Genomic DNA, 27,076 nt, shown 5'->3' with positions numbered 1-27,076 from the left:
TAAATAGAAAAAAATCAACCTTCGGTCAACTTTAACTCGATTGAAATGGTTCAAAAATGCAATTGTAAGCTAAAAAACTTACAGCCTAGTAATATTCAATCAATTTCCTTCATTTTGGCACAATTGGAAAGTCTCTAGCACAATATTTTGATTTTTGGTGAATTTTTGAAAAAAACTTTTTTTTATGTCCGCGCATTACGAATTCATGCATCATTTTGTGATAATATTTTCTCTGTGTTGCTTTAATCGTTTTACAATCTGTTATATACCAAAATCATCGCAATTTAGTGTACGATACAACTAAAAAAAATTAACTCATTAGCTTCAACCGTTTTCCTTACAGCACGATTTATATACAATTATATACAAGTTTTTTTTTCGCTGTCATATATTCCAATATTTATATATGATAATGATATTTTTTTTTATTTCTGATGGTTGCATACTAAACTTCAGGCAATGAGAAAAAAAGGAGCCAAAAATGAACTCTTAATCTTGAAAACTAAGCGTGCTGTGATTTTTTGAAAAAAACTTTTTTTCCGCTTCGGCGCTACCTCTCGGAGGCCGCCGGCATACGGGAGACGTTTTTGAAAATAGGGCTTCGGCGTTAAAGGGTTAATCTACTGTTCACCAGTCAGTCAACCCAGAAGGGGGTTAGTGCTGTCAGTCCACCTTACGTGGTGCACTCTAGGCATTACTTAAAGGTTCTTTGTAGCATCCCTTTGGCCCCTAGCTGCAACCCCTTTCATTTCTTTTACTGTACCTCCATTCATATTCTCTTTCTTCTGTCTTACTTTTCACCCTCTCTTAACAATTGTTTCACAGTACAACTGTGAGGTTTACCTCCTGTTATTCCTTTCAAATCTTTTTACTCTTAGTATCCCTTTCAGCACTAATGACCTGGTAGGTCCCAGCGCTTGTCTTTTGGCCTAAATTCCAAATTCCATTCCATTCCACCAGTCACTCAGTGTCTTTTCTGCAGCTGGTGTGGAGATCGTGCTTGCTCTTTCTGCATCTCTTCAAATTAGTGTAACTGTAATTCATTTATATTGGATAAAGCTAGTTATTATTAATGGGTTTGTGTAAGATCTTTTTTTGTTTTATTAACTGTGTTTTATAGATGCAGACTATGTTATCAGTATGTTCAGTTGGTAAAATGGCAAGTCCCACTAATTGCATTACAATTGTTTGAATTTTTTGGGTGTTTCCTTTTGTGTATTTGAGTGTGTCGGAAAGTTTTTGTTTTAAGGACTTCCCCTTGTATTGCAGATAAAAATTTTGATATCTTAAGTGTTATGTATGTACAGTATGTAATTCAATAAGCTGAGGAAACATGTGATAGGATATCTTAGACATACCTGCTACTTGAACACAATATTTATTTGCATAAGCATTGTGTATTTTTCTGTAATAATACTGTATATTTTATATTTGAGCAATTAATACTTTTTCAGTACCACCAAACAGTTGCATGTATTTAATAATGAAGCATGTGAACCATCAGTGTGTTACACGCTGGATTTTGTGATGTCAGGCTGGTGTCTAGTGTTTCTATTTGTTTCTGTTTTTTCTAGGCTCGTCGTCAAGGTGAAATGGTACAAAAACTCGTTCACATGATAGGGAAAAATGTAAAACTGTACGACATGGTGCTACAGTTTTTACGTACTCTCTTTTTACGCACAAGATTCATTCATTATTGTTCATTACGAGCAGAGCTGTTGATGGCTTTGCATGACAAGGAAGTTCATGATATTATTGCAGTTGATCCATGTCACAAATTCACATGGTGTTTAGATGCTTGCATAAGAGAAGGCAAAGTTGATGCAAAGAGGTAAGTCTTATTATTTTAAAAGTAGTTTATAATTTTGATATATATTCATTCTTTTTAATAGATTTTTGGAGTACAGTACTTCCAAAATATTTATTTTTATTCACTGTTTTTTATTGATTATTTGAGTAAAGTATTTCCAAAAGTTGGACTTTAGGCTAGAGTTTGTCCTTGTCATCGGGTGCTAATTCTTGGGCTTATGATGCTTGTTAGCTCACTTTTATGCTCATAGAAACCACTGTTGCCCACTACGTGGATCCATATCAAGGCTTGCTACCTGTAAGACACTGGGACATAAAGTAAAAGTTTAGAGAGCCGTTAGAAAGAGAGGTTTTGGAAAATGGATGCAATGGAGAGATAGGGAGACTGCTGGTAAATAAAACTCAGGTTAGTTGAGAGAGCAAAGACTTCCAATGGGTTCATAAGGCCTGTGCTACTCTGTTCAGAAACAGCATTATTTTGAAAAGGTGTAACCATAGAATGTTAACATTCATGGCCAGAGAAATACCAGTCTCTAAGATTATGATGCTTTGGATATGTGATGAACAGGATTGAGATGTGATGAACAAGATTGAGGCGTAGTTTGTAGGGAAAGCGGTAGCTGTGTAAGTAGCAGGACAGAAACTTGCAGGAAGACCAAGAAATCATGGAGGAAGGGGTTAGCAGAAGACCTAGACCAATTTCAGTTAGGCAGAAAGAGTACAGGGCAGAGAAGGGTAGAGATCATTGTACATCATACCCATTTAAAGGAAAAAACTGACGGAAAAACATTTGTGATGATATCTGAGGACATAATGGAGAAGCAGTCACTCTGCACTCTCACAATGACTCTGGAAAAAAGAGTACCACCAAATTTCCCATAAATCACTTAACACAAGGATGGGGAAAGGCTAGAAAACACAAAAGTGCAAATATACATAAAAATATAAAAAGAATATTGGTAAAAAATAGGAAACCATGGGAGGGGCGAGACTAAGCAATTGCATTATAGGAAAAAGTTGCGTTACTGAGTAGAATACAGAAACCAACACTGAAACAAGTTCATGATTATAATAACAAAACAAATCCCAGTTTAAAGTGAAGGACATGCAGTCCCCTAATGAAAAAATAAAGGAAATTACTTTTGCAATGTAACAAAGTAATTGTTCAGAGTGCCATCATGGAAGTGATACCACCAACCCAAAACATTTAAAACACTTTCAAAATATGGAGATATTCACCAATCATAATAGAGGAAGAGTAACAAATAAAGGAATGAATGGCACAACACAAAAAATGCTATTCATGCAAGGGCAGCTTGAAGTAAGTTTGCACCCAACAAAGCCATAGGGAAGAATGTACTAGAGGGAGAGAAGAGTGTGGTCTAGGCATGTGCAGTGGATCCTTTTGTTTTTCAGGATTTAGGAAGTTGGTGCAGCTAGAGAGCTTTTGCATGGAGTAAGGGTATTTATCATAAATGGTTTCATAGTGAACAAAGTGCACACCTCACTTGCACATACTTATTCACTTCATGTGCTGTCATCATTATGGGTATGGTATCCTCCTTACATGTATGCAGAAAGGTTGTAACAGAAACTTTTAGAAGGTTTTATTTCATCATTATTGTTTATTGCAGGTTCAGTTCCTTTTGGCTTTTAAAAATATTTTGTTACTAACACGTTTTTCTTATACTATACTTTGCTATAATATTATGGCTCATAATAAGAAGGATTTTTCTTGAAGGTGATTCATAAATGCAGAGCAGAAAATTTCACATTGTGACTTTATAAGGCATTTTTAAATTGAATAATTTTACCAACAGGTCTCGAGAGCTTCAAGGGTTCTTGGACAGTATAAGAAGAGGCCAAGAACAAGTATTAGGGGATCTTTCTATGATACTCTGTGATCCGTATGCTATAAATTTCTTAGCCAACTCTGTGATTCGTCTGTTGCAACATCTAATGAACAATGAAGCTATGCCAAGGGTAATATTCATATTAAAGTTATTTATAGTGCACCTACCAATACAGGTTTTACATTTTTAATGTGCTTATGTCCTGATAATACTTCATCATCACTAATTCCTTATTAACACTTCCTTCATACTGTTTTATCCTGAAATATTGGTAGATATTGAGTTGAATTTTCTTCAGTCAAAATTGGCTTCTGATTATATCTGTCTACACATACAAAGTGTCTTTCACCATAGCATGAGCGTTTTACCGCTATTTAGATGGCATTCCCTCCCCAAAGTTGTGGGTTCCTTGTGAGGCACACTGTAAATGGTTGAAAAGTTTTTTCGGTACCAGCCTGCTTTGATTTCTGCCTTTGGATCTATTTTCATCCGGTCCCTCGGATCTCTTCCCACCTTTCTTTCCAGCTTCTTTGGCATTACATTGTTTCATCGTTCTGTTCTCTTTTAAGAATACATCCTTTAGGTGAATCGTACGAGAGTCTCTGTGATTCAGTGGTCTTGGTAAACTATTTTATAGTAAATAGAATAGATGGTACCTATACTCTTGAAGTGGGTGGCATCTGTCCCTTCCCCTTCCAATACATGAAGGTCTGTATTTTTGTACATTAGCAGCCTTTATGTTATGAAAAGTAAGAAAAGACCTTTAATCCTCCATCATAATGATCAGAAATTTATTTGCTATTTTAGTTTCCATTTTTTCTCTGAAATATTTTTGATATTCATTATTGGTAATTTAGTGTGAATATAGTTAGTGTATTGTAATTCAACTTGGAATTAATCAGAATATTGTAGACTCTTATGGTAAATAAATCTTAAGTTGGGGTACAAATTTGCAAATTTAAGTTAAGTACACTGAATAGAGCATTTGAGAAAAACTGGTAAAAAGTCTATGCTCAACCATTGGACCATCAACCACATCATAGATTGAAAGTGGTTGCAATATTCAGCTACCTCAAGATCAAAAGTTAATCCTTGTTGTAGCATTGTGAGTGGTTCCTCTTAATCAGTGTAACTATTTCACTTCAAGCTAACATGACTCAGTTGCACCATGGAAATTCTTGGCCCTTTCGTCAGTAGAAAGTAACCTTTGGGATGTAGCCTTACATGCAGTTTTGGCAAGCTGTCCTTCCTTAGTCAGGGTAAAAGATATATCTTGATGCTTTTCCTCACAAAGGTCATATATTCTGTGAAAATTAAGGTACTCATCTCATTCTAGCTGAAGAGTTTAATGCAGAGGAAAAGTGAATTTGATTTCAAGGTGTATGTGTGACTTAATATTTAGGAATATTAAGAAGTCGCGTGTAAGTATTTATGTGTAAAAAATGTGTTTTGAATCTCAGTAAATGGTTGAATTACCTTTATTTTTGTGATGGCAGTAAAGGAAACAGTTATTCCCTGTTGGATAGACTTTTAAGATTAACTCAAGAACTCAGTATCCTTGGTCCATAGCACCACATTTTCAAGCTGGGCTTCATTTGATGTACTTAGCCAGTGTTGACTGTCATGTCGGCTCCCAAGCATAGCAGATTTTTAGTTCTTGGCACCTCTTATCATAAGGTTCTTTCTTATAACCACTCTTTGCTATGAATCTGGTTTACCATTCCAAATAATTCTTTTATTCATTGTCAACTTAAGATTATGGTAACGGACTTATTTCCGAATAGACAGCATTTGTTAATTTTTTGTAGATCACAAGTGTGTTGAGAACTCTTAATGAGATGAATTTTATATTACCTTGAGTTGCAGTACTTTTTATTTAGTGTTACGGCGTATGTTATATGACAAGTGTTTGATAAGATTGTAATGTATTACTTTGCTCACCATCGATATGTATGAGATTTATTTTGCTCAGTAAAATGTGTGATTATGTTCCATTATTGTATGGAACCATTTTTTTAATTGTTTTTGTAGTAAAGCATTGCATTAGTCATTAGTTAAATGTTAGTGAAGTGTTGTAATTATTATTCTTTTCATACCACCACTAGATATTTTAACTTAAAGCCTTCTTTTTAATTCCACAGGAGAATTCTGTTCTGGTCTTAATGCTGCGTATGCTTGCCTTAGGACTTCACAGTTGGGATATGATAGAGAGTCAGGTAAGTGTTTTTATGCATACACTTTATAATACTGAAGTTTCAATTAATTTCTTTACTCATAAGTAGCCTAATCACATTATACATATGGAAGAGGCCAGCCTCTGCTCACGTTAATGTTTATATTAATGTTTATATCCTGTCTCCATTTTATCCTCCGTGAATTTTTATAATTTCTCTTTAATAGAAAAAGGAAATGTTTAAAAACTGAATTCATTTTTTTCTTAAACAAACTCATTACTTTACAATAGCCTAATCCAGACTGGTGTTAATTATGCATCAAGGTTCCTCAGCACCTCTACCAGTTAAATTGGTCATTATATGCTAAGTGTGGACCAGCTATAATAAGGAATAGTAGGGAGGCAGCCATTTTTTTTTGTAAAGTAATTTGTTCAATAATGACAAGATTAATTTTCTTTTTTTTAAATGGCATTTGATTCATAATAGACTCATTACTTTTTAGTAACCTGAATAGCTGTTAAAGTAGGACAGTATCTTTGCCCAAAAGATTTCTCATGGTTGTAAAAACTTATAATAGGGGTGCTGCACCAGAGACATTATTGACTGGGTGAAGTGCATCCAGCAAAGATCTTGTAGTTAACAATGGCCATGTTACTAGGTCATAGTTTGCTTAACTTTCAGCTTACACTCAGAAGAACTTAGAAAAAGTAAAACTTAACACAAACATGATGTGTGGGACCAGGTACCCAGGAGCTCTACACTTAGTGATCAGAGAATTGCTTAAGAAGATGAGAATGAAGGAACCCCCCCCCACCATTTTTTTCTCTGTAGCTACTATCATACCATAAATCCAAGAATTTGTGTGCAGGATCTTTTAAGTAAAACTCCACATAGCCATATTTAAAACTGTATTATCCACATTTTACCCAAAAGCCACAGAAGTTGAAGGAATCTGGATGTCATGACCCTTGATTTTAACGATCGATGCTTCAGATTCCAAGGCATTTTCATAAAAGTAACATGCCTTAGCCAAAAGAATATTGTCTTCTTGGAAACTTTGTGATAATTATGCCATTAGGTTAAAACAGATGTAACTCCTCCTTTGTAAAAGATTAGGTTCTTTTGAGGCAATACCTGACATCTCTGGAAGGGCATAAGGCAAGGTCTTCCTGATTACCCATCAGAATAGTGTTAGGTGAAAGGAGAGAAGGAGGAAGCTGTCCATGTTTTTGCTACAAATCCAGACAACTTGTGGAAAACCCACACTATACCAGTTTTTACGATAAACTTGGTAAGAGAGTCCGTGAAGCTCACTCACTCAATGACTGAAAGCTAAAGCAAGTAGAAACAATGTCATACCTTTCAAGAAAAACTGTTTAATGGTCTCAGAAATGTCACTTAAGAACCAGGGACCAGATTGTGCTTCACTGGTCTCTTGGAAGAATAGGAGGGTGTTTTCGTTAGTGATATTCACAAAGTCATCGTTAACTCTGATGATGAGGTTGTCCATTTCACCGGAGACCTCTTCTTTCATCCTATGAAGAATTGCAGAAAGGGGGATTTCATTTTAATAAGGTAAATCTGAAGGGGGGGGCCAGCTTTCTTTGTGCAGATATTAAGAAGGGTCTTAGTTTATCCTTTTGGGGTATTGATGGGTGGAGTATGATTATCATACACCATGAGTATGCATTCGATCGTTGTGTTGACAGGCACATCCATAAAGACGGATTTCATATTTAGGGAAACTAAAATGCTACTGAAGCTGTTATTACTGATGAGTCAATGAATCCAGCTGAGACAGCAAGATGTAGTGGGAGGGGATGAACTGCATCAGGATATATTCCAACTTTGGAAGGTTATTGGTAGGGGTGGTGATCTGGTTGATTAAAGGGTAGAGTGAACTCTGCATTATGGGTTATCACATTCCAATATGAATTGCTTAGGTCAGTCCCCCTGCAGCTGCTTGAGTCTGATGCTATCCTGATGGGCTTTGGCCCTTGCAGGTAATGTTGATTCATCACTTGATGTCATCTACAGGATCTTGAATTTTGTTTTGTCATCTAAAATGATATATATGTAAGTAGAATTCTTGTCTGCTCAATGGATACCAGTGCCAGGATCATAACAGAGTTCCCTGCCAGCATCAAAGATTTACTGTATAAAATCATGTCTCTGTGACCCCTCATTTTAGACATTTGTTGAGGATGGCTACTTGTTGGAGGGCCACCATCAGGAAGTCACAGAAAGGAAGATTCTCCATAAGCTGAAGAAAGTTAGAGGTGACAGCCTTAAAGTGGTCCACCAGAAGGATGGATATACGTATCAAACTAGCTGATGTTACCCTTACCAGAGACTAGAGGAATTACTGAACCTTGAACTCACCTGGCACATCCTGTTGAATTCCAACCAGTGGCACAGGAAATTCAAAAATACACCTGCCTGGGCAATATCTCTAATCTCAAACTTGATGGGAAGGTTTCGACAAGATTCGCAGCAGACTTTGTGACAAAGACACAAACCCATTGGTAACCAGGACCAGTTCACTGCACTCGTCTCCATTCCATCGCCTTCGGCCTGTGCCAAAAATTAAAAGGATAATCTCTTTTGCCCAGTCAGAACAGTTCATCCTTATCCTTAAAAGCTAAAGTATCCAGGCGAGGTATCACCAAACTTTTTGTGCATGATGCTTCAAGAAGCCAGGACAAGGAATACAAAATCACATTGGCTCTGTTAAATTATCTTCAGAGCATGTGATAACATAACAAATGATGTATGAGCACAATGTAAGTAATCAGATCTCCCTCTTTATATCTCAACTTTTTAGACAAAATCTTGATTTCAGCTTAGTTTCAGTGGCAGGCACGTGGAGGTGCCGAACAACTTTCCTTAGCTTTTACATTAGTGATGTGACACAGGTGATTAGACTCATACTCTTTAGGACTTGTAGTAGCTTTAGTTAAGGTTTTGTGCTCAGTAGAACTCATCTTCGTCACATTAGCCTGTTCATTTCTCTTTAATGCGTCCTTCAAGACGTAGACATTCCCAGTTTACTTTTTCTACATGGGTGTGTGCTTAGTCCTTTCCAGGATTGCCCTTGTACTTGTAAATTACAAACATCACAGATTTTCTGTAGCCTAATTAGCAGCCTCTACATTATAAATATAACAGCCTGTTTCTCCTAGATCCATGAGTTTAGTTGTTTATCTCAACCCGAGTACTGAAGTTTTCAAACTGATCCTACAGTCTCCAACTTTGGGTCATTTAACCCTGTGAGGATTGGAGGAGGGGTTCAAAGTCAGCCTGTGCCAGAACTCTTACCCTTCACTGACTGAGCAAAAATTCTTAGCAAAATTTTCTTTGATCACTATGTACAGCATTATACTTCATGCTACAATAATGAATTTGGTGTCATTTTAAAGCTAAAGAGTTGAACTTTATCATATGTTTAAAAATGCAAAATATAAAAAGGAAATGCTGTACTGTATAAATATCACAAGTGAAACTTAGTCAATTAGGACAAATTTTTGCTACTTTAAAAAAGTTCACAGTAAATCAGAGAAAAGAGATATCAAATTTTTGTTTACGCACTGTAAAAGTGTGATAGATTGCCTTTCCAGTTATATGAAATTCATTACTATTTGAGCCACATATGATGCCAAAAGTGCATTAAAAAAAAATGTAAAGTATACTTGAGTGCCTTAAGTTTGCCAAGTTAGATGTCACTTTTTAAGAATTGCCATAAATAAAAATATATACTAGTCTCCATGACAAGCATCCCAACAGTATTCAAATTTTGTTTCTATTATGCTTTTTTTATGATTTATAGCAAATTTCCTAAAGAAAATTGCCTTTGATGATGACAACTTCAAGGGTTGAAATATAACCATAATCATCATCAGAATCTCAAAGGACTAACTGTGTAATTCTTCCAGTTTGAATTGCAGTTTAGGCTAATTATAAGAAGTGGGAAATGGGGAAATAAATTTGTTGAAAACGGAATTTATTTTTAATATAAACCTATTACTCAAAATTCAGAGTTCCTGCCTTCCACCCCCTCTGATTTCCTGTGGCTAATTGGCCAAACTACACAAAAAGTGCAGCACTTAGCTATGGTGAACTCAGAGATATGTATGTACTTGCCCAGGGCTACCACAGCGTTTTCTTTATCTGATTGATATGTTAAAGAATGAAGCGCCTTGGTTATTTGAGGACCATGATTGTAGACTAATCATAAATACACCTGTAATTGATTTGCAGGAAAAAATAATTTGGTTTTTAGGAAATTACATGTGTTTGTATTGGGTAACATGAAATTGTTTTAAAAATTGTAGATTGATGTGTGGGGATGAATCTGTAATGGTGTTCATTCATATAATTTTAGCTGTTAATAAAGTTACTACTTTTTGTCCATTCATATAATTTTAGCTGTTAATAAAGTTACTACTTTTTGTCACCACAATCATTTTTTTATTACAGGTATTCAGAGAACCAAAGTTAGATCCTCAAATTGTTACCAAATTTTTACCAGCCTTAGTTTCCCTCATGGTTGATGATGAAGTAAGGAGACTAAACGCACGTTTGCCTCCTGATGAAAGAGAGTCTGCTATAACCATCATTGAACATTCTGGTGAGCAATAATATCATAACAGTGGACAGTATGGAGTATGTGCTTGTGTGTGTGTGTGTGTGTTGGGTTTATTAATCCATCACTTGTTTTTTAGGAAATAAAGATAAAGTGTCAAAAGCTGTAGTTGTATATTTAGTAATAATCACTCTTTTACAACAAAACTCATTCCGTGTCCCATAAAATTACCCAGACACATTAGTACCTCTTTGAAAGTAGAAAGAAGATAGCAGTCAGCTGGTAAGACTGCCCAATTGTAGGGTGATCTCAGGGTTTCGTGTTTGTAACAAGTCTCATTATTTTACATCTTGAAGACCCTAGATGTTTTGGTATTTAAATTGTCTTCGCTTTTCATTCATATTCCCTTTATAATGTGTCTTTCACACGTGAGTTCAGTGTAATTAGCAAATTTCCTTCAGGTCTCTATAGCAGATGTGAATGCAGTATATCGTTTAGATCAAATTGTTAGAGTAATAATGGGATACAATGACTGAAGGCCCATTGTAGTGATACTTTGCTACAGTTAGACATCTGTGTATTGGCTCATTAATTTATTCCTGGGAGTGGCCTCCATATCTAGTTCTGCGCAAACAGCTATTGAGTATTTTAGGTAGAGTGATGCCTATTTCTATAGCAAGGGATATGCTGTTCACTACTATCGGATGAAAGCCAACCCTGGTTGGCATTGGAACTAGTGTTTCCCTTCCTTTTAATAATTTGTAAATGTTGAATAATTGAATGACTTCCTTTTATGAGCATCTTTTGACTATGGCACCTTATTTTGGACCATCAGCAGTATTTGGTAAACCATTAGTTATAACTGCTTTTGCTACTTTACTATACCAATTTCACCACAATACTTAGTAATGCTTAGGCTTCAGTTCAGGTACCAACATTTTTCTGAAAATCTTTATGTTATGGCCTGTTGTGCAATGAAAATTTGTCTGTACTTAGGTTTGTACTTTAAAGAAATATTAAACAAATAGAAAACAAGAGGACAAAAGGAAACAAAAATTAAATATAAAACAAGAGGACAAAAAGGAAACAGTTAGAAATAATAATTTATTAAAGCAAAAATGAAATAGAAGATGCAGAACACAAGAAAAAGTGTGAAATTAATAGAAACTAATTATTTGGAATGAATCTTACCTACTGTTAAAGTTAGCTTTATCTTCGCTCAGTTTGGTGCGATCGGCATTTTAAAAAAATCAAAACATGCTTGGCTAACTCACTACGACTGACGGTGTATTCATCAGTTTCCCACCAGATGGTGCTGGAATGTTTACGTTCTGTCATATTTCTTCATGATGTCGTGTTAAACACACGCGGTCACGATCAGACATAGACTATTTTGATGATTTCAGGCTAACTTCTCCTGTACGGTATTGTGATTGTTTTGTGTTTTTGCTTTATGTCATCTATAAGCAGAGATGAAAGCATTAGGCTCTATAGGAAGGAGTTTGTGGAAACCGATTGTTTAGGTTTTGCCGATAACAACGTAGCCTACGTTAGGAGCCACGTTAGACTAGCTGCCCAGGCTTGAGTGTGGTTTTCTTGATGTAGATATGAGTGATGAGAGGATGTAAATTTTTGTGAAGTATCAGAAGATGTTAGAGGCCGATAGTTTACGTAGACAATTAGGGCACACCAGCAGCCTATTCAGTTTTTTCCTTTTGTCTTCCAGTGTTGCTTCTCCTTCATTAGCCTACCTGATAGCCTAGGTTAATCTCTCTCTCTCTCTCTCTCTCTCTCTCTCTCTCTCTCTCTCTCTCTCTTATTCTGCTCCACCTTCTTTTGCTCCCTAGGTGGTTCAGGAGAAAATTAATAGTAACTGACATGTATTCTTTTAATGGTTAGGTGTTGATCAAAATATTAGGGCCAAAATTGCCCTCCCCCCAGTTTTCGACCTTGTTTGATTTCCCCCACAAGAGCGAAGTTGTTGGAGCCTTGGCTTTTGTCTGTAGCCCGCCCTCTGGACTGCCCTGTGTCAGTTGATTGTCTCCTCTGACAGGGAACCAAGGCTGTGTGTGCATCGACAACTCTCTCTCACCATTTTTTCCAGTTCGGTTTTGGCACCAAGCTACTGCACAGCTCCAGCTGGATGGGTTCCATGGGTTGACTTGCATGAGTTGGCTCCAGTGTTGCCAACTGCGGCAGCCTGAAATCCACTGAACATAGTGGTTTTTCCTCAAAGTTGGCAACACTGGCACACTCCCGTAACATCCCTTTGGAAAGTGTATTGTAATGTAGGTGGTTGGTAGTGTTAGAACTTCAGACATTTTGTTTGCCTTAGTAGTTCTGAGCCACATGTCGTTTTTGCTGTTTTCTTTTGTCTCTGGTATCGTCCCTAAGTAGACTGTAGCCCTCCCCCTCCTCTTACTCAGTTTTTCTCTCTATCATCTTGTATTCGTCACCTTGCGACAATACTTATCTAGAGTGAGTTAGCCTGGTGTTAGTCAGCTCTTGCTTTTCAGTATTCGCCTCACGCATTCCTTCACAGTTATGTGATGACATCATGCAAGAACCTTCCTGCTTCCCCACCCTCTGTCCAGTACTTACTCCAGCATGCCGACGTGTTTCTCCATTTACATGTTTCAACCGTGATTTAGTTGATTCTCCTTTAGTACTTAAACAGTGCATAGCTTGCTTTGTTTCGTTTTCACTTCCTTTTGCCAAGGATGATGCCGTTAACTGGCCCCGCTTAGTCTACTTATATCTCAGCTCCTGTTAATACGAGTAAGAAGTTACACTGATTATGGTGGGTTGCGTTTTCATGAAGTGGAGCCTTTGAGAAATGGATTATGTATCTGGCGAAGAGAAACAGAAACTGTTTAGTGTTATTAACTCTGCTCTTAACTTGAGTAGTGTTTTGTGATCGCAACTATACTTGTAGAGCAAGCCTTTTATGTTAGTTTTCGGATGCCACTACAAATTTCTCCAGTTTTGAAGCTGCTTAGAGCTGGGTTAGGACTTGCATACAATGTACGTTTTCACCGCCTTCTGTTCAACTTCCAGTTTCAAGTTCTTGGACCTAGGAAACAAAGACTCCTGGTAAGGTAATTTGGCCTAACTGTGAGGCAAAAGTACCTTTGAATGCAGGATTTAACTCTTAGCGTTACAGCCTGATTAATGTAAGAGTAATATATGTGTGTAATGTTTCTGCATGCATATGTAGATATGTATGTTTATATGTATGTAGATATGATGTCTGCTTGGTCTACATAACCCCCCCCTTTTTGTAGGCTATGTTATATAAGGCGTATAGGTCTAAATTCAACATAGGCTACAATACATTAGGCTAAGCTATCCCATGTTTACCTTAGGCTAAGGTAACATAGGCCCAGTGCCTTAGGTTAGGCTCTTATACCTAAAGATAAACACTGGCCTTAGCTTCGTGGCTAAAATTTTGGAAGGTAAGGATGGATATATCAGTCTATAACAGATGAATAGATACATTCAAGATATGTTAATAATAATAATTATATTAGTCTTGAAGATGATAGACCCGTTAGCCTTTCCAAGGCTAACGGGAGGAATGTCTTATTCCTTTTACCACTCAGTTGTAAAGTAACAGAACAGTTGTTTAAAATCATATGAGGTAGTCCTGCTCAGCCATTAGTAGCTGTTTTTGAAAATGGTCCATCATTGTCTCCATAACTCCTTAGTGATAAGGTCGTCACCTAGATGTCTTGATTCAGGCGATTAGATATTTTTAGCACTACCGTTGAAGTCTTCCCTCTAGGGTCTTGCCCCTACAGCCTTTTTTGCACAATGTTACAAACATATACACCATCATTAACCATGACACATTCCCTGAACTCATGTTCGGGAATTTCGGTCACTAGGAAAGAATCATGCTGCAAGGCAAAGTGTCGAACTGTTCCTTCTAGTACAATGGACTTATTATCTACTACCATTGGGAATGGATAGACTGACATCAATGAGTTGATGTCTGGATTGTTGAAAGGGATCACTAGTATGATTTGATTGGCTACCACTTTCACTGTGATCAGGCCATAATAGTCCACTAGTGGCTTCAAATGGTTGTTTGCAACACACTTCTGGATAATGGCTTCAATTTCACTAGGGGTTATCAGAAAAGGCGACAGCAGGTTTTTACCTGCCATCATGATTGCATTGAGTAATTCCTTGTATTCCAGAAGGAAATTACTTGTTTCTATGAGCAGTTGCTCCATCATTTCTGTTTGATGGATTCTAGCAATTTCTGATGAAACATTATGGAGTGCACTATTCACAAATTCTTTCAGCACTGTGATCATTTTCTGATTTTGATTGACATTTCCTATTACTTTATTATAGACAGTGCCCTGCTTAGAAGCCCAATTTTCAAGTTGTGCCAATCTTTCCTTTAGCCTTTCAACATTACCATCGGTCGCCACTCCAAAGAGATTGTGTAAAGCGACGCCTATAAAGGGTATGAGTGATCGCTTTACTACTTTCCTTGGCATAACACTATCGATGTCCCTCTGCAACTTGGAGAGCATGTCGCATACAAATTTCTATCTTGGACACTTTGTAATCCTGCCTGTATCTGATTGCTCAGCTGGACTAACTGCTCTCTCTGATCGATAATGGGCTCCGTTCCTATCTTAACAATGGCTAGGTCCTGTATCATCTTTACCTTGCCAAGTTCCTTGATGATGGCTCCCTTCCTTAGTTGTAACGAGTGAGTTCACAATTTGACTCACTGCCAACCACCAAACAATCCATTTGCTGAAATAATGTTATTAAGCAGTAAAATCTTATCAACTACATTTGTTTACCATTGCACTTGCCATTACCTTCTTCTCAAATTATACCTTGGGGTCATTGAATATTCTATTTTATTATCTATCTTATCTTTATTAGGCAAATCTTTCAACTGGGTAGACGACCAAGGTTCTGAATGAACTACTTTAATGTGGTTCCAATGTACAATGGATTCTTTCAAGGTAATCTCATGCATTAACTTGAATTTATTCAACTTCAAAACTTCTAAAACTCTATATGGACCTCGGGATTTCGGTGATACTTTAATATTAGGTCCTTCAAGAACATGATTGAGTACATAAACTTGTTGTCCTACCTTTAACGAAGGTATGGTGGATCTGTTATTGTAATACTTACTAGATTTTTATGTAACTCCTTTAATCTAGCCCTGGTGACTTTAACGGTTTAAGTACGCACGTCTTGTCTTCCAAGCAATATAGTCCTCGTAGTTATAAATGCGTCTGGGTGGTGCGGCATCATCCAAAAGTGAATTTGGCATTCTCTTTTGGTAGCCATACAATAGGAAATGAGGAGTTTCTCCTATTGATTCATTTACTGTGTTGTTTAGAGTAAATTGTATGTCTTCGAGAGTCAAGTCCCAGTCTTCAGTGCTTGGTGTTACCAATGTTTTCAGAACATCCTTTATCTTGCGATTTGTTCTTTCTACTGCTCCATTTGGGCTTGGCTTATGTGCTGTTATTTGACATTTCTGTATCTCATAAAAGGCACACAGTTTCTTTAGAATGTCACTAGTAAATTCAGCAGCATTGTCTGAGAGCAAAACTTGAGGACATGAATGTCTGGTTATAATTCTAGACTTAAAGGCTTCTGCCACCATTGATGCTTCTCTGTTTCTAGTTGGAACAATTTCTACGTATCTGGTCAAATAGTCAATGAAAACTAAAATCTGTTTATTTCCTCTGATGGTGTTCGGGAATGGACCTAAGAAATCCATTGTGACTACTTGAAAAGGATTTAATTCTGAAGGATACATTTCCAGAGGAGCCTTTACGTTGACATTCCCCTTATGTATATTACATAGGGTACAATTCTGAACAAATTGAGTAGCATCTTCACTACATCGAGGCCAAAAATAGTTTCTAGTGATTGTTCTACATGTTTTCTTAATTCCAGGATGTCCTGATAACTTGTATGAATGGGTTAGTTCTGAGACGTCCTGTATTAGTGTATTAGGAATGTACAAACGTGAACAAGCATTTGGTTCGTCTGAAGTTTTGTACAATAATCCATCTATCAACTGAAACTCTGAGTTTTCCTCACCTTGCAAGAGGTTACCAATTACTTCCCTTATTCTAGAATCCTTTTGTTGTTCCTGACGAACTTTGTCTAAATCTAAGACTGTGATTTGACAACTGAAGGCGAAATTATGAGTGGTAATTTGTTTCTCGTTCTCTTCTTGTGATCTAGATAAGGCGTCAGCTAATGTGTTATATCTACCAGGTATGTATCTAAATTCTGGGGCAAATTCTAATACGCTAACGAACCATCTATTGAACTTCATATTATTGGTAAAAGCCCTTTTCTTGAAAAGATCACAAATGGGTTTATGATCTGTAAGAACATTAATTTTATGTCCTAGCAAAATGTGTCTAAATTTCTGTAATCCCCAGACTAATGCTAAACATTCCCTTTCTGTTGTACTGTAATTTCTTTCAGCTGCATTCAAAACTCTACTGGCATAGTATACAGTCCTCATCCTTGTTTTATCCTTTTGCATCAAGACGGCACCTAGTCCTGTACTTGAAGCATCACAGGCTAAGTAGAATTCCTTCTCGAAGTCTGGATAAACTAGGATAGGATCTGTTATCAACATATCCTTTAGTGTTTTGAACACTGCTTCCTGTTCATCTTTCCACTCATAGCTAGCATCTTTCCTAGTTAACTCAGTTAATGGTTTTGCTATGGTAGCAAATCCCTTTATGAAAGGTCGATAATATCCTACCATACCTAGGAATCTTCTTAGTGCCTTCAAATTTCTTGGGGCTGGATAGTCCACAATAGCCTTAATCTTTCCTTCTTGCATTTTCAAACCATGTTCACTGATAACATGTCCTAGATATTCTAGAGATTTCTTCAGAAACTGACATTTCTTAATTTTTACCTTTAAACCGGCCTTTCTGAGCCTATCTAATACTAATTCTATTGTCTTTAAATGACTCTATATCCTTACTAGCAATTATTACATCATCAAGATAAACGTCGTCTTCAGCATCTCCTAAGATTTGCAGCATTAAAGCGTACAAGCGTTAAAGGAGCTGAAGTAAGACCAAACGGCATTACCTCGAATTGCAAATGTTCTTTTATGAGTACTGAATGCCGTGAGATGCTTGGATTCTTCATCGAGAGGAACTTGCCAATATCCACTCAGTAAATCGAGGCTAGAAAAAACCTTGGCACCTCCTAATTGAGCTAACATGTCATTAATGACTGGCATTGGCATTCGATCAGGGACGGTGTGGGAATTCAATTTACGGTAATCTATTACCATCCTCCAAGTACCATCTTTCTTTGGAACTAGAAGTAAAGGTGAATTATAAGGTGACTTAGAAGGTATTACGACTCCATCTTCCTTCATCTCTTCAACCATCTCGTCTACAATGGGTCTTTGACTTATTGGAAGTTTGTAGTTAGGTATATAAAAAGGTCTAGCAACATCTTCTATGACTATTTTGTGCTGCAGGACATTTGTCCTTCCTAACTTATCTCCTGTTACTGCTACAACATTCCTAAATTTCTCTAATATCTGTATTAACCTGTCCCTGCATTGAGGAAAATCTGTATTATTTACTTCCCCTTCTAATTTAACTCTTGTGTCATCTACAGAGACAAATGCTTTTTCACTTAGGGTTAGTAAAGGTTAGTAATCACAATTCCCTTACAGAATTCTATGCCGGCATGCAATTCTAGTTTCTTGTCAGAATAATTATACACATAAGTCGTGCAATTTCCACCATTAAGTCTTACTAGGGAATTGTCCATTTTCACAAAGTCTGGTAAGTCTTCATTAATTAATATCACATCTGTATCACCTAGGTTTTTATCTGTTACAATTCTAAGACAAACCTTTGTCAGACCTTGTGGATGCAGTATAACGCTATTGTTTAATTTGAGTTTTACAAGATTATCATCGGCAGTACTAACTAAGCAGATTTCTTCTGCATTCTGTACATCAGCAGTGTAACAGACATCAGTATCATCTGAACTTTCATCTTGTGGTATCACAGAACCTATCTCTGTCATTTTTCAGGTTGCTAACAGCAACACCCATTGAGATACTTCTCTTCCGTATCTTCTCTTATTATTAAGTGACTACAATCTATTAGCGTGTCAGGATCGTCAGGTTGGGAAAAAGAACTAAGTTCTTGGAGGTATCTACTTGTCGTGCACTTGAGTTATCAGGTTCATACCTGCTATCTGAGAATTCCTCCTGAGTGGCTTCTAGGCTTTTAAAAGTAGTTTGTCTATCTTCTCCTATTTCTTCTATCATTGAATTTCTACACACTGTCCTACCCGGGTTAGCATTAAATTCTATTTCTATCTGTTGGATGTCTACTTCTTCAGATGAGGCTGTCTCAGGTAAAAAGTGATCAAGTTTATCTGAAACTGTTCCTCTTCTTCAAGAGAGCAAACATTTCCTCTATCAATTTCCTTGATAGTTATTCTTCCATTGCTACAATCTAGTACAATTCCACATCTTTTCATAGCCTGGAAGGAAAATAGAGCTTGAGCTGGAAAATATTTCTCTTCCAACACCACAAACTCTTCCCTGTATTTCTTATTTAGAATTTCTATCTCTAAATTGACATTGCCTATAGCCCTTATTTGCTTTCCAGCGATCCCCTTTATGGTTCTATAGATTTCTCTCATTTGGGAAAGCTCACAACCTATATGTTTTGTTAAAGTGCCTTTATCTATGATACTTACAGTACTGCCTGTATCCAACAATATGGAACTCAGTACACCTTCTAAGTGTACTTGTATAATAGGCAACTCTTCCTGACACGTATTAAAATTCTTTACAGAAAACACTATTTCATTACTTCGAGTAATGTCTGTTGGGACACATCCTTATTCAATGTCACTATTTCTTTCTGTAAGGATGGACCTTTCTGCTGTGCTCTCTGTGATTGTCACTGAGAATCCCCTTGATTTGGGTTACTGGGGGAGGTATTTTGGTTATTAGGCTGAGTACTTTGGTTATTTTGAGACCCCTGAGAATTTCCCTGTTTGTTGTACCAACAGTTGTGGATCAAATGTCCTGTCTTATTGCAATTCGAACACCATTTGTTTCTTCTACAATTCTGGGTTGTATGGTTGTTATAACCACAATTTCCACAATTTAATCTTTGCCTATTTGACTGTGGCCTATTATTCCCTGAATTTTGGCCTTGACTAGCTCCCCTCTGTCCAGGAGTCCTGTTATTTCCACTGTTATTTCCATTAGTTCCAGTGGTATTCCCATTGCTACCTCTATTTGGCGGCATACCTTGATTGTTTCTGTTTGATTGATTAAATCTCCTATTGTTGTTCCCACCGTTTCTATCAAACGAATTTCTATTTCCCTGATACCTAGACCTAGCTTGCCCCAATTGGTTTCTATTGGACTGATTGCTATTATTTCTTGGGTTTCCACTAGCTACGGTTCCCGTAAAATCTGCACTACTACTTGATGAATTCTGTTTTACTTTCCTTTCTATGTACATCAAGGTTTGTACAATTCCATCATTTGGCTTTCTATCACAGTACTTCTTTAAGGCTACTCTTTCTTCCTTACCCAAAGCATCGTAGATTGGTCCTAATGACATATATCTAAGTACCTTGGATATACTAGCTAAATCTGTTTCATCATCATCAAATTCATCCTTCCTTCCAACAACAATTCCTACAGCTTTCATATCTGTCGTCACTCTATCTATAGCTTCTTCTACTCTAGTGGCTAAAACTAAGTGATTACCCTCATATTTCTGATGATGGAAAGTTCCTATGTTGTACCATGGATCTTTCTGTGCTTCTGGTTGCCAAAATTGTAAGCACTGTTTCTTGAATTCGTTAAACAGAGTAATTTTCCTAAAAAGTACTGAATGAAGAACTGTATGTGCATCACCATGTTCCATACTAACATACAAGAGTGCTTCATCTATTTTCTTTCTCTCATCTGTGATACCAGCAGCTGAAATTCTGCTTTCTGTGTCTGCCAACCATCGATTTACACCATATTCTTCTAATCTACTTTTATCTACATTACTTGGGTCTACCGTTCCACAAAATCTAGTGGCTTGGTGATTACGGCGGCTTGCGCCATGTTGTAATTTCTATTTACAATGGAAGTTATTGGGTTAGTGGTTACAACTGAAGGGTTAGGCACGTAAACTAAGTGGGGACCTTGACTTAGATTGGGTTAGTGGTTACAACTGAAGGGTTGGGGACCGGTGGGACTGACTACGAGAACGTCTGGGTCTGGTATTACTAGGATCAATTGGTCTAGAAAGTCGTTCAGGTACAGGTCTTAGGTTATATTGAGTCTGGTCTTCGCATCTTGTCTGTTGCGGTCGGGAAATTACTTCATCCAAAGTGTTATTCATATTAATTCATAAAATATTCAATGATTCCAAGAATGAAAAATTGAAACAAAAAATTTGAGAAGCAGGTACTTACTTCAATTGCATGTTTGCTGAGTTGACTGTATCCCTCTATACAAAAAAATTCAAATTTTTCCTAACTCATTCCTTCATAGGACTCTCTCACAATCTGAAAAAGTCTGATATTAGTATTTATGTATACAATTGTTTGGGTTCCACTGCAAAATGCTGCGCCAAGTGTATAACAAAAAAAAATTATTATGATAGAATAATTTAAACAGAATTGTCCTATCACCAAGTGAACGAAAATTTCTATTTCGTAAAAAAAAATTACTAAATATGAGAAAAAAAAAACTATTTCCTTCGTACAACAATAAGGAAATATTATTCAATTAATTATTCTTCAAAAAGAAAATAATTTACTTAAATTATTTATGTAAAAAAAATTATTTGCACACTGCAGGGAATAATAATTATATAAAAATTTCACGCACACAAAAAAAATTTAATTCACAGAGAAAAAAAAATTCTCTTGATAATTCCCCGATACTAGGAATGGTTGTTTACTATTCAATTAGCTTCGTGTTGCCTTGCACTTGAAGATCGCGCTGATTGCACTTGAGCGCAATTTGTCGTTAGCATCCAGCGATAATTCACTCAGCTTGGCCGTCTTCCCGTCCGTGCTCGCTGAATTTGTCGAAGAAAAAAATTTGGAATCCTTCCAAATTGTGGATTGAAGGCGTTACTTCCTTTTCGAGAGGCGGTTATCAACGCGTTGACCTCTAAAATTTGTATCGCCGTTCCGATTGCTTCCACTCTCGTTCATCGCCGTCTTCGTCGCTGCTCTGCTACCACTACCTTTCGCTAAGTCTCCCTTTTAGCGACCAAAAATTGTGGGAATTTCGTGTATTTAAGTCCGTACACGATAGAAAAGTTCACTGAACTGACGTAGATATTAGCGACTTTCATACGTCCGCCAACACTGTTTGTTTTCGTCTTCTCCGCTGCTGTGATCGGCGAAGTTTGTGCGAGTTGCCGCTTCTTTCGTTATACTTCTTATAAAAATCACCACTGTTCTATGCCGTGATTATTACTATTGTTCTTATTAGGGTCATATATAATCATTAAACTGAATTTCTTGTTGATCTTATGCGAACGTTTGGAAGTTTCAAACTAGGCAGAGATTTACCGCTGTCAATTTTTCACTCCGATCGACGCATAAAGTCTCACTGCTTCGTGGAATATTTCGTTCTGCTTCGTTCCCTTCTGCTACCTTCTAATGCTGTATTGGTGTTTCTAGTGCTGAAGACCGTCTTGAAATTATTTGCACTGTTAAATTGAGAGTTAGTTTTTAGCGCAGTCACTGCTCACTCTCTGTAAATTTCTCTAGGGCCGTGAACATTTAATGTTTTTCAAATGTGCGCTGGGCGAAATCCTCCGATACTGCCACCACTTTATTTGTTATGCGGTGCACTTTTTATTTGTATTGCGTTGCACCACATATGAATGACTCCATTTCTGTATGTTGACTTTCACTTGATAGTAACGCAGGGGACTCGGTAAGTTAGGTTGAAATTGTCTATTAATACTTTCTACTTTTCAGGAGGGGGTAAGTATTTCGCCGGGCACTAATTTTTATAAGTTTTATTCTTAATACTAACACTCGTTCACACGGCTAGCCACTCTGGACTTAGAAATTTACTTGATGTCAGAGAGGAGAGAGTGACAGACCCTACCCAAATGGGTTTCAAATTAACTCTAACTAAAAATTGATCAGAATGAACTCTGGACCTATGTTGAATAAAACTCCGCCTCCTTGAGGACGTCTACTTTACTCTTAATGGTTCAATCTTAACTCCCACTTTTGGCAAGGACAAATCAGGTCAATTTTGCTGACCTTTTCGCTTCATAGCCTTTCCTCCAACTCCTCCTTCCTTTCCCACATCTTGGAGGTTTGTTATGGTTATACTTCAATTTACTTGGTCTCATGGCTCATCATTTTAAACTATCAACACCGTCTCTCTCTCTCTCTCTCTCTCTCTCTCTCTCTCTCTCTCTCTCTCTCTCTCTCTCTCTCTCTCTCTCTCTCTCTCTCTCTCTCTCTCTCTTTCACAATCCCGATCAGTGAATCTCATACTTATTCACTGCATAACACAAGTTCCATGTAGAATTTCCCAATTGCTCTCGAGTTCTGCTTCATTGGAGTTCTGACATATATTTTACACATATAACCTTAACTGAAGTTTTGAACTCCCAGTTCAAGTAGGCTATGTAGATCCTCAGTAGGCCGTGTGCAGTTTTTTCAGAAGTGTCTGGAAAAGGATCAAGTAGAACATTTGGTAGTGATGGTTCTCAGGGAAAGATACTTTGTACTTGTTGTTATATTTTACTCCCATCAGCTTCCTGATATCCATCTCTCCACACTCTGCACACAGAAAAGTTCAGAGTTTAGAAGATAGTTTGAACACTTGTTATGCAACAAGGCCATTGAGCCATGGGCATGTCCTGTCTCAACAGTTTTATTCATTTTATACTCCCTTTTCAGGGAGTCATTCAGTTTGGTTGTGGCAGCTTTTTGGAAGGACAAAAGATAATAAGTTTTGTAGACATGTAGGACACGTACTTCCATTTCCCAGAGCTCGAGTTGAAATATAGTATTCTCCTGTGAGTTGAACCCTTATCAGTGTGGATTCATCTGCTTGGTATGAGAGTACTGTATTTGAACAACTAGTTCATTTCTCACCAGTTTGTTTCATGATGAAAATTTTTTTTATGCCTAACCTTGGTAGTGTTGACTATCTATGCTTTTCTAACCCAGTCAGTTGATTATCTGAGGATGAGGATCAACTATCTCTTGTTGAAAGTTTTTTTTACCAACAGATAGAAGGATAACAATTTTCTACCACTGTTGAGAACTATATGGGTTGGCCTGTAGACCTCAAGAACCTTTACACTGTCCTCAGATGCCTCAAAGGCAGATTGAGGGGCCATTCTGAGTAACTTTTGATGTCTGGAAGAGGAAGTGTATACATCCTACAGCTCTTGGCAGTTTAGAGTAGTCTTATCCAAGTCTCAGTTCTTACATAAAACAACAAGGAGAGAAATCAAGAAATTTGTTTAGGCTAGCAAAGAAAGTACCTTATGCTTTGGGCAGTTCAGCAACGTCATTCATTTCCTCATTTTGTCCAAGGGGAAGGTCTCCAGTCAGATAGTCTCCTCTTTCTCAAGTTTGTCAGACATTGTGGAACCTTTAGGGAGACCCAAACACCCACCTGTTCACAATTGCCCAAAACACTACACTACCAGTTTACTGCCCTCCATGCCAGGACCGTCAGGCATGAGCAATTGATGCCTTCCTTCTAGAATGGTCAAATCTAGACCTTTAGGCTATTCCTCCGTTAGCTATTTTTGAGGAAATGCTCAACAAGTTGTGAACTTTGCAGATCACAAGGATGATTTTGTTAGTGCATCCTTGGCCCCAAAGAGAATGGTTCTCCTAAATTTCTTTCCTGGTGGTAGATGCTCTTTGTCATCTTCCGTTCAGGAAGGATCTTTTTAGACAAGCTTATTCTAGCACCCTGTGGAGCTCCACATATTTCATTTCACCACGTGGAGATTGTCTGTCGATTGCCTGTCACTAAGGGCATTTCTAAAATGGCCAAGGAAGCCATTCTTAAATGTAGAAGGCCCTCCACTGTTAGACTTGTGTTTCAATAAGGGTTGTTTTTTGATCTTGGTGCTTGTCCTGAGTGATATCCAGCACCCATTCCAATAGTTATCTTGATTTACAGGACCCGTTCCACTAGGTATCTTGATTTAAGCTCTACCAATATCTCAGATATGCAAAGCAGTTTTTTGTCACAGAGGTCAACGATCCCAATTTAAATTGCTTTCAGTTTTACATCATGCTGACTGGAATATTGCTCATGACTTAAAGATTGAAAAGGTTTTCAATCTTTTGTTGTGGGAATTTCTTCTTCCAATTAGGATTTACAATGAAATGTAGACGTAAGCCTTCAGATGTTGACATAACTTCAGTTAAGCCCTTTGATAGGGCATCACTTAAGAACTTTGAAGACACTTTTCTTTCAGCTCTTGTTACGGCAAAGTGTATTAGTGTCCTTCAAGCCCTTTCTTGTTGGGGACTCTATTAAGAGGTTATATTTGTGGGCTTCAAGCCCTATCTTGTTCTTTGGCTTTGCTCTAGTGGCAACCTCTCTCTTTTCCTTCATTGCTTAGGGAAAAGACTTGGAATTGAAAGCCCTTCCAAGATTTGTGACAGTGCCTAATTTATCTGCTTAGGTAGCAATGGGATATTGGCTGTCTTATGTCCAGTTAGAACTGTTAAGGGTTTACCTGGACAGACATAAACCTTTAAGAGGAGATTAAGCATTTATCTTTGGTGTTAGAAGGCCAAACACTCCTGTGACCAAGATGGCTAAAGTCTATGCACACACAGTTGATTCCTGAGTATTTTACCCTTTTGGAGATAATCCTCATGGCTTCCATACTGTAAACATATCTTTATTTCCTTTAAAACCTCCTTCTAGAGGAGGTTGTCTTGCAACTCAGGGGAGTAACTACTATTTTAGCCTCATTTTTTGCAAGTGCTCAATTTCAGCATGAGATGTTAAGCCCTTAGTCGTATCTTTGTGGCGGGAACTCTTTCTCCTTAACCAAATACAGGCAGTCCACGGTTATCGGCGATCCAGTTTTACGGAGCTTGTCTAGTGTTGACGATGACTGGATTTTCGGCACCAATATACGCCGATCTCCAGTTATCGGCGCCCATCCCCAGCTATCAGTGCTGGTCCCCGGTTATCGGCTCTGATCCCGACTTATCGGCGCCGATAACCAGATCTTAGCACCGATAACCAGGGATCGGCACTTATTACCAATTTTCAGTTATCGTCACGCTGTTGGGAATGGAACTCCTGCCAGTAACTGGTGACTGCCTGTGTGATAGTAACCTTGGCTTTCTATCTTATTGTTAGTTGTTAGGAAGCCCACTATTAAATGTTGGAGGCATGAAGGTACACATTGGCGTATAGAGGAGCACCTTCATATATGAAGGTAGTAATTATCTTTAGTTTTGGCCTTTTGGTTATGGGCTTTTGGCTCGGGCAGAGGAGTCACAAATACTCTATGAGACAGTCCCTTTTCCCTGTAGGGATCTTCTGACAAGTCTCACCATGAGGACCTTACACCCTCTTGTGGTTCCAACATCTGTCTGCACTAACCCACCATCCTCATTCAATGTGGTTAGTCAACTAACATTAACAGCAGGTAAGATTCATTTCCAAATAATAATTTCCTTGATAAAATTAATTATTTGGATACTTACTATTAAAGTGGAAACCCACCCAGCTTCCCCACATCATAGTGGATGGTCATGAAGAAATATGACAGAACGTAAACATTCCAGCACCATTTGATGGGAAACAGATGAATACAAAGACAGTCCTAGTGAGTTAGCCAATCGTATTTTGATTTTTTTTAAATGCCGATTGGACCGAATGACACAAAGATAAAGCTAACTTTAACAGTAGTTAAGTATCCAAATAATAAATTTTATCATGAAAATTTTCATATTATTAAAACCAAAGTCTCACTAAGTTTTTTACCACTACCAAAAAGTACTGTTTAATATATCATGTTTCCCGTCAGCATGTTTCTCTGAGCAAATATAGAAGTAATTATTAGTATAATTAAAATGAGCTTTGCACCTGCTTTACTTTGCTCCAATTTTTAGATAAAGGAAACTATTTATTGAGTTGACGTATGTATTAATAATACTGTGATTGAAAGTATTTTAGTGTGATTTAGATATAGACATTGTTCATGAGGTGTCTGTAATATTTTGATATTTTCGATTGTATTTTTTTATAGGACCACCCCCTGATGCTTACCAAGCATATCTTCAGGAAAGCATTGTTGCTTGCATATTAGTATAATAATGTATTTTTTTATAGGACCACCCCCTGATGCTTACCAAGCATATCTTCAGGAAAGCAGTGTTGCTTGCATATTAGCCATGTATTATACTCTTCACACTGCAACTCGTAAGGACAAAACTGCTTTAATGCGTGTATTAGGAACTTTAGCAACTTGCCATCAAGACAGAGCCTTCCAAGATACTTTCCTTCATTCTTTGGTATGTATATTTTCATCTGTTATGTGAAAAAAAGTGACTAAATATTTTTAAATTTCAAGGTCTGGTAAAGTCAATGATCTCAAGAAATTTTT

General features: G+C 37.4%; 1 protein-coding gene across 2 annotated transcripts in view; it reads left to right on the top strand.

Moving 5' to 3' along the window:
• Positions 1-27,076, top strand: part of NELF-B (negative elongation factor B) — a 59,777-nt gene that overhangs the window by 24,343 nt on the left and 8,358 nt on the right. For both annotated transcript variants that reach the window (XM_067120955.1, XM_067120956.1), the window contains exons 6-10: positions 1,575-1,831; positions 3,630-3,792; positions 5,804-5,878; positions 10,313-10,463; positions 26,803-26,984. In XM_067120955.1, the coding sequence (XP_066977056.1) occupies positions 1,575-1,831; positions 3,630-3,792; positions 5,804-5,878; positions 10,313-10,463; positions 26,803-26,984 (828 nt within the window). The remainder of the gene's footprint in view (positions 1-1,574; positions 1,832-3,629; positions 3,793-5,803; positions 5,879-10,312; positions 10,464-26,802; positions 26,985-27,076) is intronic.

The sequence above is a fragment of the Macrobrachium rosenbergii genome, chromosome 19 (genome assembly GCF_040412425.1).
Source record: "Macrobrachium rosenbergii isolate ZJJX-2024 chromosome 19, ASM4041242v1, whole genome shotgun sequence".
Taxonomy (NCBI): Eukaryota; Metazoa; Arthropoda; class Malacostraca; order Decapoda; family Palaemonidae; genus Macrobrachium; species Macrobrachium rosenbergii.
Note: the sequence above shows the minus strand (reverse complement) of the source record. Positions and strands in the feature narration are given on the sequence as shown.